The following is a 16124-nucleotide window of genomic DNA, read 5'->3' as shown; positions in this document are numbered from 1 at the left end:
AGTAATTCAGTAAAGGTTATTCATTAAAATTGTGAACAGGTCCTGAGTGGTATCTGGAATAGCTTTTTAAAAACAATACAAGTTTTTAATGAGTAAAGACTCCACAGTTGGGCTTGTGAACTATGCTGTGAACTATTAGTTAGTACTGCTCTTTGTGGTGATCAAGCAAACCTACAGACTCAATTTTTTCACTGTTTCTGTATAGTCAGACTTTTAAAGGAGCCTATGTGAGTAAAGCATCCCAATTTCATTGAAATTAAGTAAAGATGGATGCAGACTCCCATATACACCTTTGAAAATCTCAGGTTGGTTTTTCACCTGGTAACAGCACCAGAAATCCTCTCTTCTCTTTCTTCGAGCAGGATAAACTTATGTCTGCCTCTATTGAGCTACTATGCCTACCTTTCTGGACTTCCCCTTTTATCCATATGCTCCTCCAAGTACTTAACATAAGGTACATGAATTTTGTGCTGTTTATGTTAATGTGATGGCAACAATCAGAAGGTTCTTGCATATCATCTTACTTTGAAGTTTAGTCTGGAAACCACCACATCGCCATTCGGAGTAATAATAGGAACATTTTCACAAATAATTCCATGATCAACATCAATAACTTTCCCTAGAAAGAAAAAAAATAATTAGAGTTTGTGAAACCTTCCATTAAGCCATGATATGTGACAGTCTGTGCATGGCTGAGAAGTATAAATTGGTGAGTTTCAAACAACTCTTTTATGTGCTCCAGGTTCCCCTAGTGGAAAATCTGGATAATAACTCTTAGCTAGTCAGAAAGACACTGTCAGCAGTAGCCAAGAGTGTGCAATGAATCCTAAATTTGATCATAAATATAATGTACAATATGCATCATAAATATATAACGCACTATAAAGACATGTTTATTCACATCCTACCTGTATTTACTGTATTTTGTTTTAAATAGGTCAATATCAACCAGTAAAAAAGTTCAAGGACAGCCTTAGCCATAGGCAGACCAGTTTACCTTCTCTTGAGGATTTAATTAGAAAATAGAATCTACTTTCACTACCAGCTCTGAAACAGTTCAGTCTCCTCCAGCAACGACGGCAAAGGAGAAAACTTTTAATGGCTTGCTTCCATCTCTTTTTGAAGCCACAGACACTGTAAACATGTCTTGTATTTGCGGAAACCCATATAATATTTCACTCCAGTAGCTACACTTACTATTTGGATTTCTAGAAAATTTAAATATACAATCTCAATCGGACATTTGGATACCCTGTAACACAAGGACTTTGAAATAAATTCTTCCAGAAACAGTAAAAAAATGAAACCAACTCTAACTCCTCAGTTAATGGGCTTCTCTAACAGAACCCAAACAGCTGGGCTCCTAGACAAATATCAGAAATTACAGACAAGATGCAAAGGAAAGAGATTCCTCTTTGTATTAGAAGGCTGCTCATTTTATAACTTAGACTAATCTGAACAAAGAAAAATGGAGCTAAGGAAAAGTTGAGTTTATTACAAAAGGATCTGGTAGCATTTCCTTCAGTTAAGGTTAGTTTTACATTTTCCATGAAGAGGCTCTTTGTTCAATTGGTTCCAACTTTGCCAAACTATAACAACCTGGGCAAAAATTTCTGTGCCATGTATCAGCCCAAGCATTCTTTTTTTCCTAAAATAAGTCTTATTTAAAACAGTTCTGTGGTGTCCAACATGAGATTATGGAAACCGAAAGTGTTTAAAGCTGTTAAAAAAAAATGATTGCAGCCTTCTCATCACACTAGGGCTCTATTGCCTTCAGACTCCTACAAAGGCACTCGATATGCAACTGTGAGATCAACCACACCACACCAGGCATGTGTTTTTTGATGGGTTCACAAAAATGCTAACAAATTTGGCCAAGACATACTTTTGTGAGAAAGGGTCATACCAGTCACTCCAACGACATGAATACTTGTGAAGGACTTGGAATTTATCTGACTATGTCTCCACGGAAAATTATCCTTCACAATCTCAAGCAAATTCTGCAAAATTCATTCATGTTTTTGAAGCACTTGGATACAGTGGAGAAATTCTAGTTAAAATAAATCTACAATAAAAAATAGTAAGCTAAGTAAGTATTAAGTAAACTTAATTCTCATTTCCTAACTTCACAGTGTTTGATTGCAACTTTAGCGTGCTTTTAAAGCATATTTATGTGTAATCAGAAATACAATTTGACAGTATTTGTACAAGATGTATAAAATTCTATTTCAACTCAAAAATTCTGAATTATTAGATACACTATGTGTAAGGCAATATTATTATCTGTTAAAAATATTCTAATAGTTTTCATATTTTCACAATGCTCTTACTGACAACAGTAAACGCAAGGCACAAAACAGACATCCCTTAGTTATATAAACTTATATTGGATGATTCAAAAGGAAATAAGTAGTATGTGTTCAAAGAGCCTTTGGGGAAGCTGAATATTAAGATTTTTCTTTTCTAACAATGCAGACACATATATGTGTCTGAGCACGTGTACTTTTACCCACGTACAAATCCACTCTGCAGGGATTTCTGAAGTATCAAGACCAAAAGAAAGGAGGAAAAACAGTATTACAATGGGACTTGTCATAAAAAGTGTGGAGCCTGTGGCCTGGATTCATCTGGCCTAAATTCTACTTAAGTCCTTGTGCACAATGCTTGGTATTGGCTAGCTGCCTCTGAGAGCCTACAACCACTCAGGAGCAAATGCTAGACACCACGACTTAGGAGGAATTCAGGCTGGATGAAATGTGTGGCTGTAGTGGAATCAAATCTTGGGAAAAGGCTGCAGAGAAAAAAGGAGTGTGGTATAAGTATACTAGACCAAAAGAGAACGTGACCAGCATGCTTGCATACCTGAACTGTATTTAGTTTTGTTTTTAAAACACAGTTATCTAAAAAGAGCCCTGTACTGGGTTTACATGGCAAGGTTTTGGTAGCAGGAGGGCTACAGGGGTGCCTTCGTGAGAAGCTGCTAGAAGCTTCCCCCATGTCTGATAGCGCCAATGCCAGCCGGCTCCAAGACGGACCTGCCACTGGCCAAGGCTGAGCCCATCAGGGACGGTGGTAGTGCCTCTGTGACAATGTATTTAAGAAGGAGAAAAAAAAAAAACTGCGCAACAAACTGCAGCCGGAGAGAGGAGTGAGAATATGTGAGAGAAACAACTCTGCAGACACCAAGGTCAGGGAAGAAGGAGGGGGAGGACGTGCTCCAGGCGCCAGAGCAGAGACTCTCCTGCAGCCTGTGGTGAAGACCATGGTGAGGCAGGCTGTCCCCCTGCAGCCCATGGAGGTTAACGGTGGAGCAGATATCCACCTGCAGCCCGTGGAGGACCCCACGCCAGAGCAGGTGGATGCGGCCGAAGGAGGCTGTGACCCCGTGGGAAGCCCACACTGGAGCAGGCTCCTGGCAGGAGCTGTGGACCCGTGGAGAGAGGAGCCCACGCTGGAGCAGGTTTGCTGGCAGGACTTGTGACCCACGCTGGAGCAGTCTGTTCCTGAAGGACTGCACCCCATGGAAGGGACCCACGGTAGAGCAGTTCATGAAGAAGTGCAGCCCGTGGGAAGGACTCACGTTGGAGAAGTTCATGGAGGACTGTCTCCCATGGGAGGGACCCCATGCTGGAGCAGGGGAAGAGGGTGAGGAGTCCTCTCCCTGAGGAGGAAGGAGCGGCAGAGACAATGTGTGATGAACTGACCACAACCCCCATTCCCCGTCCCCCTGCACTGCTGCGGGGGAGGAGGTAGAGAATTCGGAAGTAAAGTTAAGCCCGGGAAAAAAGGGAGGGGTGGGGGAAGTTGCTTTAAGATTTAGTTTTTATTTCTCATTACCCTACTCTGATTTGGTTGGCAATAACAAAACTAATTTCCCCAAGTCAAGCCTGTTTTGCCCGTGACGGTAATTGGTGAATGCTCTCTCCCTGTCCTTATCTCGACCCACGAGCCTTTTGTTATATTTCCTCTCCCCTGTCCTGCTGAGGAGGGGAGTGATAGAGCGGCTTTGGTGGGCACCTGGCATCCAGCCAGGGTCAACCCACCACAAGCCCCCAAATTACTTTGTTGCTCCAGGAACTACAAACTTTTTCTCTTGTACATGACAAAATATAACAGTTATAAAATGCCATTTCTTTTAACGTCAGCCAAATACTACCAAGATCTAGAAGATTAAGACATCAGCTATTTCCACAGCTATCCACTATGCTGTATCAGACTGTTTGTTATGAAGAACCTTGTCAGAGGACCTTTGAGAAATCTGTGCTGAGGGGCAGCACTGTTGAAATTGTTGGAAGAAGTTCTTTCATAAAGAGCACTTCGGTGCCTTCAACTCTACCGAGGTTTAAGTTTTCAGAAGCCAAAGGGAGGGAATGAGGCTTTTCAATACCACAGAGGGGAGAGGCAGAAGGGGTCTGTTGGGAAAATTGGGAAAAGCCCATTGCAAAAGCTGCCTTTAATTACCTCAGAGAGAAGCTGGATGCAAGAGGAAGGGAGAGGTGGCACATAATGGGGCACAATAAGAAATGGATGTACACAGAAAATGCTTTGGGGAGGGTGGAGACAGAAAGATAGTGGCACCAGAAAGATACAGGATAGGGACGGGAGGGATAAGGTATATATTGATCAGATCATTTGGGAGGTGAAGGGAAGGGTAAAGTTGTCAGCCCACTTTCAAGTGGGCAAGTTGCAAGTTCCCACTAAATTATGAAAAAATGAGCACAGGCTGATTTTTAGTCGCTAAAAACAAAGTAGTATTCTCATCAAAAACTATTGAACCAATCTGTCTTTCCCTCCTATCCCAAACAAAATAATGCGGTGTTTGAAGATGAAAATGTTACAGTCTCAGTTTTCTGAAAAAAATTAAGTGTCTGAGGAAAGCAGGCACTGTCCATGTAAGAATAATAACACCACCACCACCACCAATAATAGTATAGTTGAAATGCCTTTTTCATTGAACGTTTTCACAGAAAACATTTGAGCAATTTTGTGTATTAGAAAAGCACTGCATAAGCACAGAGTTACAAAATAGCAGGAGGTTAAAATGGAAGACAACATGGTCTCAGCCTCTAAAGGCTGATTTGTTGTGGAAACAAAACCTCTGTTCGCTTCCTGTCCCACTGCACTGGCCCCACACACAGGGAAATACATACAAATATGAATTAATTACCTTTGATTTCTAAGGGCCCATCGATGTGTAATTCTGCTTTATCTTCATTCTTGCTGTTGTTTTCAGACCCTTGAATAACAGCAGTTCTTTTGTAGATGCCTCTCCTCACCTCATCAAAGACTGAAAACATGTTGTAGACACGGGCGGTGTAGCCTGCTAGCTCAGTAACCTGCGAAACAACAAATGCTTCATTTCAGTTATACTTCACAAATTCTATAAATGAAATGTTTGGCCAAAGATTCATGAAAAACGTTCCCAGCTATTCTGAGTCAGTGCTTCTCAAATGCTATTCTGGAAGGATCAATGATGCGTCTTTCGATGCCTATCAATTTTCATTCCTTGTGATTCTGTGCTAACCCATATGCTACCCACAGCTCCTACCAGCCAGCAGACAGAGGCAGTTTGAGGGGGACAGATTTCAGCCAATGTAAGCTATGATAGCTCCAGTAAATGAGGAGGTTGCACAGACTGCTCTTTTCCATGGATCAGTAGAGTCTTCAACCAGCAGAGAATAGCTATTAGCATATCTGAAAATAGAGAGCCTATAATACAAGAGAAAAACAAAATCTCTGCATTTGCCAGCAAAATAACGGTCCACAGAAGTGAGAAAAATTGGCATCTATAATTATTTATGTTTACTCCCCTGTATTCCCAAAACCTCCTGTGGGAAAGGTGTGCTTTTCTGTGTAAAACAGGCAGCACCAGGGCATCCTAATCTAAAATACGGTGCAAAAAAAGAAATTACTCTTCTGTCAACTGCATGCTAGAGTACCAGAGCTAGAGCTAAATCTGAGACCTTGGATTAGAACTGGACATTTTTAAGATGTTGAGGTCTCTTAAAAGGCTTTCTCCTTTTTTTTTTGTCCTTTTGTCACAATTTCCACCTGGTGAAGACAGAAATAACAGATCTCAGGACCTGATAACTTCCTACTCATGGGCAGCGACAGCACCAAGAGCTCCAAAAGAACTGCCTCCATCTGCTGGCAGCAAAGAATTAAACCCAGGCACGTTATTCTAAATGTATTATTAGATGGTTTCAAAAGGATGAATTTTCATACTAAATGCAGAGAGCAAGACAAGAATAGCAAGAAAATGAGTTCAAGTTATAAAATCATGAGCTTGCTGTGGTTAAACACATACACCCCATGATTGAGTACACCTGCTATGGGTGTACATAATTCCAACATAAAATCCCCTATAAATTTCACTATTTGTGCCAGATTCAGAAGTGAGTGCTAGCTCTGGCCACATGGCCATCACTCCACTGGAGGTTAACAAGTATACAACGTCTCGAAAAACTCAGTTTAAAAAGAGTAATCACTCAATGTTTCAACTCCATCAGCTGTACATTGTTTTGCACTATTGGTAATTGCACTAACAGCTGTGAAAAGCATTGGGCTAACAGCACTTGAGGCAGTAGGTAGCACACAGGAGCTGTAACACACTGGACTTTATAGCAATTTCAGCAGGAGCTCGTGCCAGGACTGAGTGCTCTGCACAGCATCAGCAGTGGCATATGATGGAGAGCATCCTGCACATGATGAACAAAACTTGTACCAACCGTGCCCCAGAAGAAACGTAACTTGTAGTAAGTTTCTAAACCATGACCGTAGGGATTGACTTGTTTTGTCAATCTAAATACTACCATCTAAACTATTGACCTGCAAAGAAAAGTTGAGCCCACCTCATCTGCATGCTGAATTACATTGACTGGAAGGAGGCGGCTTTGGTGGATCAGGTGGGCAAGAACTAGAACTTCACTACCACTTGAAGTGGATTGAAGTACGCTGTCCTTTGGAAACCGCCTGAATCACGAAATGGGAACGACAGTGTGCTTAAAGTACTGCAGTGCCTCTTGAAGAGAAGTATAAATGTAAAATTAAGATGGAAATTCATGGTCTTTGATCTCATGTTGTCTGGATTAAAATCTCACCATGTTATAAACAAAGTGAGTTTGTTCTGTTGTTCCTACTATTTAGTGGGTATTTTTGTTTCCAAAAATAAAACCACAATGTTTGTAAGTCCCCATGTACATGATATAAATGACTTAAATGTTGAAAATAAAATAGAAATGACATCAGTGTATAATAGGTTATCTGGCAATATCTTTAGATACAGAGGCCAAGCAGGGGAACAGCTAAAGGAGCATAGGTCAAAATCACAGTCCATTAGAAGAACTCCTTCTGAAAAAAGCACAGACTCTGTCTTTGCCAGAGTCCATATCTGAAGGCGCCAAACTACCCCTCCTCCTCCTCCAATTTACAAACCTGTAGCTATTACGGCTGGATTCCAACTAATGGAACCCATAGTCTTTGATTAGCTAGCTTTGATTAGCCTAGCTAATGAGTGCCTCCTTGCACTGCACTGGGAAAAGAGGTCCCCACCAAAGGGACAAGCAAAAACCAATTAACAAATGCAGAACCAACATTCAGAAGGAAATGTTGAGGAGAATAACAGTGCTGCCTCACTTTTCTTTTGCTTAACAGCTGGCACCTAGAGAAACCCCCAAGACAGACCACAGACGAAAGCCCAACTTTACTGGAATTTGGGTAAGGACCTGAAAGAACATCTCTGATCTTCCAGACGAACATCCCATACTTCTAGACTATCTGCTGTCCCAAGGTGGATTTTTTTCCTGCTAAAATGTCTCTACTTTGCAAAATTACTTACAATTTAACAGGTTCACAAGATACAGAAAACAGCCTACAGTTTAGGTGGCCAGGAAATAAGTATTCAGTCCCTTTGTGTTTCATACAAAACACGACACCTCCAACAGAAGAGTCCCAATACATCGGAGGCAGACAGCCTGTGCTCCAAAGAGAGGAGGAATTTGAACCTTTACCACTCACATTCCAGGAACTTCTATTGCTTTCTGATGGCACCTGAACACAGGTATTAAAAATGGCATTTACATGTTGCACCATACTGGCAGCTGTGCACTTTAGACTCTTTCTGGACTTAACTCTAAAGATCAAACTATCAGTTCAAAGACCTCCATGGATTTAGTTGCAATAGAATTTCCCTTTAAAAATTGCACCTTTTTTTTTTTACATTTTATATTAAATGTAAATTATGTTTTACTTTTTTTTCTCTTCTGTTTCATGTATGACAGATGTACAGTACCTCTTTGTACGAAGACATAATCCTTTCAATAGCATCTGCTCCAGAGATCAGCAAGTTTCGGGATGTAGTAAAAGCTTCTGTTCTTTCACTAACCATTGCCTGTTTCTGGCCATCTTCCAAATCTAAAATTAAAAACGTTTTCTGTTAAAATATTCTTCTGAAAACTATCTCTACAAATTAAATTATGATTAGAATGTGAGCCATTATAGAGCAGCTTTTAAATAAAGAAAAATTTAACTCTACGAAGACAACCTTTCAAAAAGAATTGGTGAATGTAACTAGCATAGACAGCTTGGTAACAAAGAATAAGTGGGAGTATATGGAATTCATCTTCTTATGCAAAACATCCTATTCTTTTATACTATTTGTCTACCTAGATCATTTTCCTTTTAATATATCATTATTCAAACTAATTTTTTCAAAATATGAAAAAAGTGAAACCTAAGCAATGATCTGAAACAGATTTTTAATAGCACTTTTACTACTTTTGCAATAATTCATTTTCAGCCTTACTTATTTACTGACTTCATGTAAAAGGAAACATTCATATTGATGGAAATTTGGCAACATGATTATATTTCTATAAGAAAGCAATAAGCTCTTATTCTCAAAGGCATGGTTTAAGTAGGATACCTCTCTCTCACAACACAGTTTCTCTCTTCATCTGACCCCAGAACAAAGTTGTGATGCTTTGTTTATGACACTGCATCCTATTAGCAAGAAAACTCTTGCTCCAAAGAAAGGAGTTGTCTCATAAGAACATGTCAGCAGCAACAGGCAAGGAGAAAACAGCAGCAGAAATTATAGAAGATACATGAGAAATAAATATGTTTACAATTAACATATCCATATATACTCTTGCTACCATGTGACCTACAGATTTATACAGCATAGTCAACTTGCAATGTTTGCTTTTTGAAGGAATCAAGATTTAAAAATGAATGGCTGAATATTTTAAGACTGAATGTTGTTTCAGCGTTAATAGTTGCATCTACAAAAAAGAAGACAACAATGCGTAGTAAACCATTCTTAAAGGTTTTTCACATACAAGACTTAGAATGAAAGGTCCCAAGGGTTTTCTGCATCACATAACTTTACGTATATCTTTATATAATGCTTAAGTCTGTTGCAGAATGGGAATATTATTTTTTTTTAAAGTTTGTGAAGTTTTTTTAAAGTTTCTTTTTTAAGCTAAGCTGCTGCTAGGCATCGGGCATCCAGTGTGGCAACTCCTGTATTAGCAATTGTTATTAACGTCCTCTGTGATGTTTGCACAGTGCTTTTGGTCAAGAAAATCTAGGAGGAATTCCCTGCAGGGGTGGTGTGACTGTACATTTGATGGGCTAAGTCAAGCAATGCAAGAGCATAGCAAACAATATTTTTTTACTTGGTAAGTAACTGTCTCACCTCCTGGACAGGATTAGATTCTAGAAATCTGGTGTCTAGAAATCTACATGCAGTACCAAAGCCAGATGTATCTTTCTGTCTTTATTAGTTAAATCTACATGTTATTTTGTTTTCATTTACACATCCTTAAAGGTATCCATACAGAATTACATCTGAATCACTGAAATACACTATGGATAATTTAGGAAAAACTTTTTTTAAATTCTTACATCATAATTTTGCAGATATATATATATACACACACCATCTATATGTTACTCTTTCTGGCCTCAGATGTTTTTAATAACAATTTTAATTAATTGAGATACAAGTTCAAATTTTTTAGCTTAAATTATACAACATCAGTACACTGTCAACTAGCTGTATGTAATCTAGCCACCTGAGACACAAGAGGCATGCTTTTTTAAAAAAAATGACAGAAGACCTCTTGCAAAGGGAGAGATTACAAAACTCTTGCTCGTGTAGTTCTCACTTATTTAAAAAAGTCATTTCCACTCCAAGAAGAATAAACTTAGGGGATACAGAGAATTCAGTTAATTCATTAGTAAAAACTAAATTGAAATTTGTTTCTTACTTCTCAGAGAACGAATTTTGGCTGATCTTGTTGGGATTACAGCCCATGCAGCCCATGTTACGTAGAACCACCAAAATTAAATCATTTAGGAATCAGCTATGGTTTAGCTACACTAACGCAGCATTCCTCCTGGATGTAAATGCAGAATTCATTGACTGCTGCTTCCAGCACCCAGGCTAGCTCATCTAGCAAGAGTTTAGAGATCTCTACAAACCACTGCATTGGCCATTTTAGGCATACTTCTAGAGGTATTTGAAAAATTAAAATTATAGAGAATTTATGAGCATTTCACCATTCCAAAACACAAGCTCTTATATTATTGCCTAACCCACCAAGATTACTTTTCTTCAATTTTTCATCCAAAACATTTTTCATATGGCTGGCCTCCTGTGTTTGAAGGAGTGGTGGGTTGTAACAGGGCAGACAGACTGTCTCTGTTTCATACAGAATCTAACATTTCCCTTTTCATCTTCATTTACGTAATTGATAGTCATACTTGTTTTATAAACAAAGATAAGTGTTCACCGTGTCTAGAGAAATCAAAGTCTTGCTTCCAAAATTAGTTACTTTCCAGAAACTGTTGAGAGACACGACATTTAGAACACTCATTGTTTAATACAAAAAGAATGAGAAATGTTATCAAATGGGAATCTTTGGAATCTTTGCCAGTTAATTTCTTCCCTGAAATACATAACAGAATTAGCAAATTTCAGTCAGAAATATCACCATCATAGAAGATCCTTTTTTCTTTTTATTGCAGGATTTTTTTTTTTTACTTTTTTTTCCCCTTAAGAAGTGTACAAAATCTACTGCTTTATACCTTTAGTCTCAGGTCTGGTCATGGTACAGTTTTGTGCATATCCCTGATTCTGGTGATTTATCCTAAAGTAATAAATCCACCATCTGTTCCTTCAGATATAAACAGACTTGCATCTGACCTGCTGAGGCACAAAACACTGTTTTCCCAAGCAGGCCAATGGTAAGTTCAGGTCTGCTTGATTCTTTGAATATCTGTTATACTTCGAACTGGTCTTGACAGTGTTGATCTGTCAGTATTATGCTTGTGATCCATCATTATGATATGCCTCAGGTCTCCATAATAAACCCCGTGCTTTAACGTTTTATGTTGCTGGTGGCAAATATTCTTCCGCTTTACAACATGAGCCATCACTGTGTCTTTCTCTTCTCCCACATTTGAAAAGTATTTATCAAAAGAATACTCATGAGTAACAGGAATGTTATTTAGTTTAGCATGATTACGAGTCTTTTTTTTATTCATGCTGTAATACCAAGGAGATATTTACAATGTGTGGTTAAACGATCTTTATCTTGAATGTACTCATTCCCGTCTCAGCAGAAAGACTCATCACTTTTTCTGTTGTGCTGATAACCTTCACTGTGAGGTGAAATGGCTTTGTATAAACTCTTCTGTTTGAAAAGGACCTCCCGATATTTTTGAAGCTGTTACGAGGATGCCAGCCAGGGTCCTGATATAGTGCCCTCCTGAGCCACGTGATGGGCAGCGGCTCAGACAGCTGAACACCCAGCCCTGTGCCGACACAATTGCAAGTAAGCTAAACCATGTGGGGGCTGCACGAAGTCATCCTACAGGTCGAACCAAGCTTGTCCAGTTGGACAGCCCTGATTTGGAATATAACTACCAAGACCTGCACGGAAAAGAATTCACCGATTCCTGATTAAATGTACCCAACTTAGAACTGATCCTTCCGCGGACATTGTAGGATCTGTGCTTAAAGAATCCTATGGAATTTGAAATATATTCTATGGTTCTAACTGCGCATAAGGAAGCCTGTTGAGGCAAACTTCCCCACTTGTCTTTCACTACCCCTCCTTAATTACATTTCTTTCTGCTCTCTTTTTTTTTTAATAGCATCTGCAATGACAACACTACTTGAGTCTCGTTTCACTTCCTGGAAAGTTGTGATAGGATGTCAAAAATGATACCATCCAAGCCTGGAATCTGAATGTCACCTTCTCTTCTCCCAGGGAGTCAGGGAAAGACAGTGGTTCCTAACAGGTCAACACATAAGAGAATAATTACCTATAATTACACTATGGTTTATGGAAGGAGGAGATAAGCACTCTAGGAAAGTTAATAGTATCATTTTGTAAATTAGCAGGAGATGCTGCAAAAATCAGCCTGCCATCCCAACAGTGGCTAATGAAAAAGGACTACAATTATCATTATAATCTCATGTGACACGAGGATCTTCTAAGTCCTGAATTCATGCTGTTTATCAGGCTTATGTTCAAAGTTGGATCTTTTGCATTGCTCTTTCCTCAGCTGACTTGCTATGCTTGAAAGTTACGCACAAGACGCGGACGTTGTAATAAAGTCTGTGAATAATAAATAAATATGAATGGCATTCAGGTGAAGTACAATCTTTTGAGGACGTAACTTTAAAGAAACATTTAGAAATTAAGTAAAAAATGGTATTACCACCATCTGCAAATCCCGTTGCGGTGATGATGGGCACAGCGACCATAATCATACCGCAGCTACTCCAGACATACTTCATCAGGAACTGCTCTATCATGATGTACCATAAACGTTTGGACAAAATGAGATTCATTTGATCTGCCAAAGCCTTGTAGCTTTTTTGCAGTTGTTTCATTTCTACCTACAGTTTAAAAAAAAAAAACATTTATACAATGCAACAAAGATGCACATGTCATACAAGATACATTCACATATGTGCATGAAATAATCGGGTACCCAGAGCTGTGACTTCTGAGTCACATCTGCTGCATGGCCTGACAGCGAAAGTGCACAGCTTTATTGAAGTCAGTGGACCTGGTTCGTATTTACACCATCGTCCCTCAATAGCACATTGGCAGGTTTTCAGCTTTTTTAAGATCTCCAATATAGACAAGAACAACATACAAGGCAGTCACAACAGCTGATTCCAACAACCAAAATAAGATCGATTCCACATCCTTTTAATGAAGTGGCAGCTGTAGAGTTTCACAGCAACTGAAACTCCTCATACTGGAAAGCATTTGGGGATCAATTATCTCCAATGACTTAAAGTTGCAGAGCTGACCCCTGAAATGCAATGCTGCTTGGTTTTGCAAGCAGTCTGGAGGAAGAGCGAACCATCCCAAGAGGTTTAACAAGTCAAAGACAGTTAGTTGCAAGTCAATATGATATAAAGCATCCAGTTCAAGCCAGTATATGTGGGAATTGAAAAAATGTTTAATTTAGCTGCACTTAAAACATTACTATAGGCAGCTTTTGAGAACAATTGCTTCTACCAAAAGAAACCATTTACATTATATAATCATTGCCTGGACTGAAAGAGTAATTCTTCAGGCTGGTTTCCAGCTTTCATTTTCACCTTACATGAAACAACTTGTTTTTCCAAATCGTGTTTGAAAGGTGTTACAGCCAAAATTCACTTCTAATAAAAATATGAAGAGTTCCTTAATAAGATGGCTTTAAAACAAGCCATTAGTTTATGTAACTGTGACTGCTGAAGTACTGTACTTAAGCTATTTTAAGACTCTGATGACTACATCTTTGCTTAGCTATGTAAAAGAGTGTCAAAGGCTGTAGTGCTCTCTGTGCTATCACAGAGTTCTCCCCTAGACTTTCTGCTGTGCCCTGGTTGCTATTTCTGCGGCATTAAATCTGGTAGTTCATAAACACGGGTGAAAAAAATAAGCCTGGAAAAGTTAAGCAAAATGGACTGGGGCGGGGGGGGGGACGACAGAGATTAGCTTTCTAGAAAAGCATAGGATGCAGCTGCAAAACAGGAACATTGTCAGAGCACAAGGGAACTACCGTCCACTCTCCCAAGATACCGCCTGTGAGACTGCATTTTCCTAGGAAACGGGAAGTGCTAGCTGTAAACAGGTTTAAATGTCAGAGGGACCCAAAGTGCTGGGGGAGGGCAGCAGGGGAAGCGTGGGTTGGCTCCGGCACTGCAGGAGCAACCCCAACACCCTCTGATTTCTCTCCTCCTTACCTTGTGCCCTCGGTAAAAGGCAATCTCTTCCACATTGGCAATGACGCGTGAATGCATGAAGCGCAGATAGCCCTTCTTGTGCGCCTCCTCAGCCACCAGCTTGCCAAACTTGGGAGAGCAGGCTTTGAGCACGCGAGCCGTAGCGTAGACGACGAGCCCAGCCAGGAGAGTGGGCCCGATGGGGTTAGCCCCCCGCGACCGTGCTGTGCGGATGAGGGTGTAGGAGGTGAGCACGACATCCAGGATGGGCTTGGTGAGATTGGAGTAGAGATGTGCCACGGACTGTGAGAACATCATGATGTCCTCGGTGAGCGACTGGTCAGGGTTGGCTAGCCGCCCGTCCATGCTGATCACTCTGTAGTAAGTCTGGTTGGCAAAGTAGGTCTCATAGGCGTGATCCACCAGGCGCGTGCGGAAGGCGAGGGCCAGCTTGCACTCCAGGTACCGTATGGTGCTGTTCACGAAAGTGGCCGGGATTGCAATCATCAGCCATTTGATTAATTTCAAGACAAAGCTCCTGGGCTTTTTTTCCACGATGCTTTTCACAATCTTCCCATCGAGGGCGGCCACATAGATGGAGAGGAAAGTCCTGGAAACCAGAGCGACCGAGTGGAGGCAGAGCAAGCCCAGCTCGGCGCTCACCAGCTTTGGGAAGAACAGCTTGCGAAGTTCCAGCAGCTGCTTGAAAAATTCCGCGTTCACCGCCGGGGAGGCTCTGCCCCGGCTGCCGGCGCGGTGCGGCGCCTCCTGGCCCTCTTCAGCCCGGCCGGCATCCTGCCAGCCGCCTTTGCAGCCCGCCCGCCTCATGCGCCTGCGGATGATGGGATAGAGGATTTTGATCCCGTACGCCGCAGCCAGCAGGCACGCAGCCCTCTTCGCGGCGCTCGCCCTGCTCCATTGCACCCGCCGGGCCGCCGCATGCAGCATGTGGGTCATCCTGCCCCGCCAGAGGCACCGCTTCGCGCCGGTCCTAGCGGGGGCGGCTCACGCCGCGGGTCCTAGCGGGAAGGTCGGCCCCGCCGGGTCTTCATCGGGCCGCCGGGGGCCCCGGCTCCCCGCCGGCCGCCCTGCCGTGACAGATGCCGAATGAGCCCTGCCTCCAAAGGGTGATGGTTGCCTTCAAAGCGCGGCGCGTTGCACAACGCAGCCCGGCGCCGCGCAGCCCGCCCCGCCGACCACCATTGGCTGCGCGGGGCGACGCGGGGCGGCACCGGCAGCGGTCCGGCTCCCCCGCACCGCGGCCCCGGCCCCGGCCGCAGCCGCTCGCTCGGGGCCCGGCCGCGGCAGCAGCAGCGCGGGTCCTCCGGCACTTGGCCCCGGGTTGACAGCGGGTCCCCCGCAGCTCGGCCCCAGCTGCACCGTCGATCCCCCGGAGCTCGGCCCGGCTGCGCGGCGGGTCCCCGGAGCTCGGCCCGGTAGCGCCCCGGCTCGCCTCAGGCTGCGGCCGGCCCTTTCCTTCCGCCTGCCCTGCGGAGAAGGCACCGCCTCCGGCTCCGGCCCCGCCAGCGGCGCGGGAGGGGGGTGGGGGGGTGGGACGGGACTGGGGACGGCGACGGCCGGGAGAGCTCGGGCCTTGCGGCAGCCCCGCCGGCGGCGGGCCACCGCGTCACCCCCGGCGCCCGCCCGAGCCCTCCCTCGGGGCGGGGGGGCTGTAACGGTGGCGCGGGGGGGGGCGCCCGGGGCGGGGCGGCCGGCGCGACGCGGGCGAGGGCAGCGCGCAGTCGGGGCCGGTGGCTGAGGGACGGCCTCGGGTCGGAAATCTGGCCGGGCGGCTGCGGGAGGGACCCGGGCAGCACGGCGTCTCCGGGCCAGCGCTGTGAAAACACGCGGAATTTATTTCCTGTCCTCTCGTCGAAAGGAAACC

At 42.9% G+C, this 16124-nt stretch overlaps 1 protein-coding gene across 2 annotated transcripts in view; it reads right to left on the bottom strand.

The window, feature by feature from the left end:
• The window catches only part of ABCD2 (ATP binding cassette subfamily D member 2), a 50944-nt gene extending 35543 nt beyond the window's left edge, over positions 1–15401 (bottom strand). The window contains exons 1-5 of one of the 2 annotated variants that reach the window (XM_076328884.1): positions 14261–15401; positions 12733–12913; positions 8291–8412; positions 5168–5336; positions 525–619 (exon numbers count right to left, since the gene is read on the bottom strand). In XM_076328884.1, coding sequence (XP_076184999.1) covers positions 525–619; positions 5168–5336; positions 8291–8412; positions 12733–12913; positions 14261–15196 — 1503 coding nt within the window. In that variant the 5' untranslated portion in view covers positions 15197–15401. The remainder of the gene's footprint in view (positions 1–524; positions 620–5167; positions 5337–8290; positions 8413–12732; positions 12914–14260) is intronic. The other variant, XM_076328890.1, reaches the window with a different exon arrangement.
• Positions 15402–16124: the final 723 nt, after the last annotated feature.

The sequence above is a fragment of the Aptenodytes patagonicus genome, chromosome 1, assembly GCF_965638725.1.
Source record: "Aptenodytes patagonicus chromosome 1, bAptPat1.pri.cur, whole genome shotgun sequence".
Taxonomy (NCBI): domain Eukaryota; kingdom Metazoa; phylum Chordata; class Aves; order Sphenisciformes; family Spheniscidae; genus Aptenodytes; species Aptenodytes patagonicus.
Note: the sequence above shows the minus strand (reverse complement) of the source record. Positions and strands in the feature narration are given on the sequence as shown.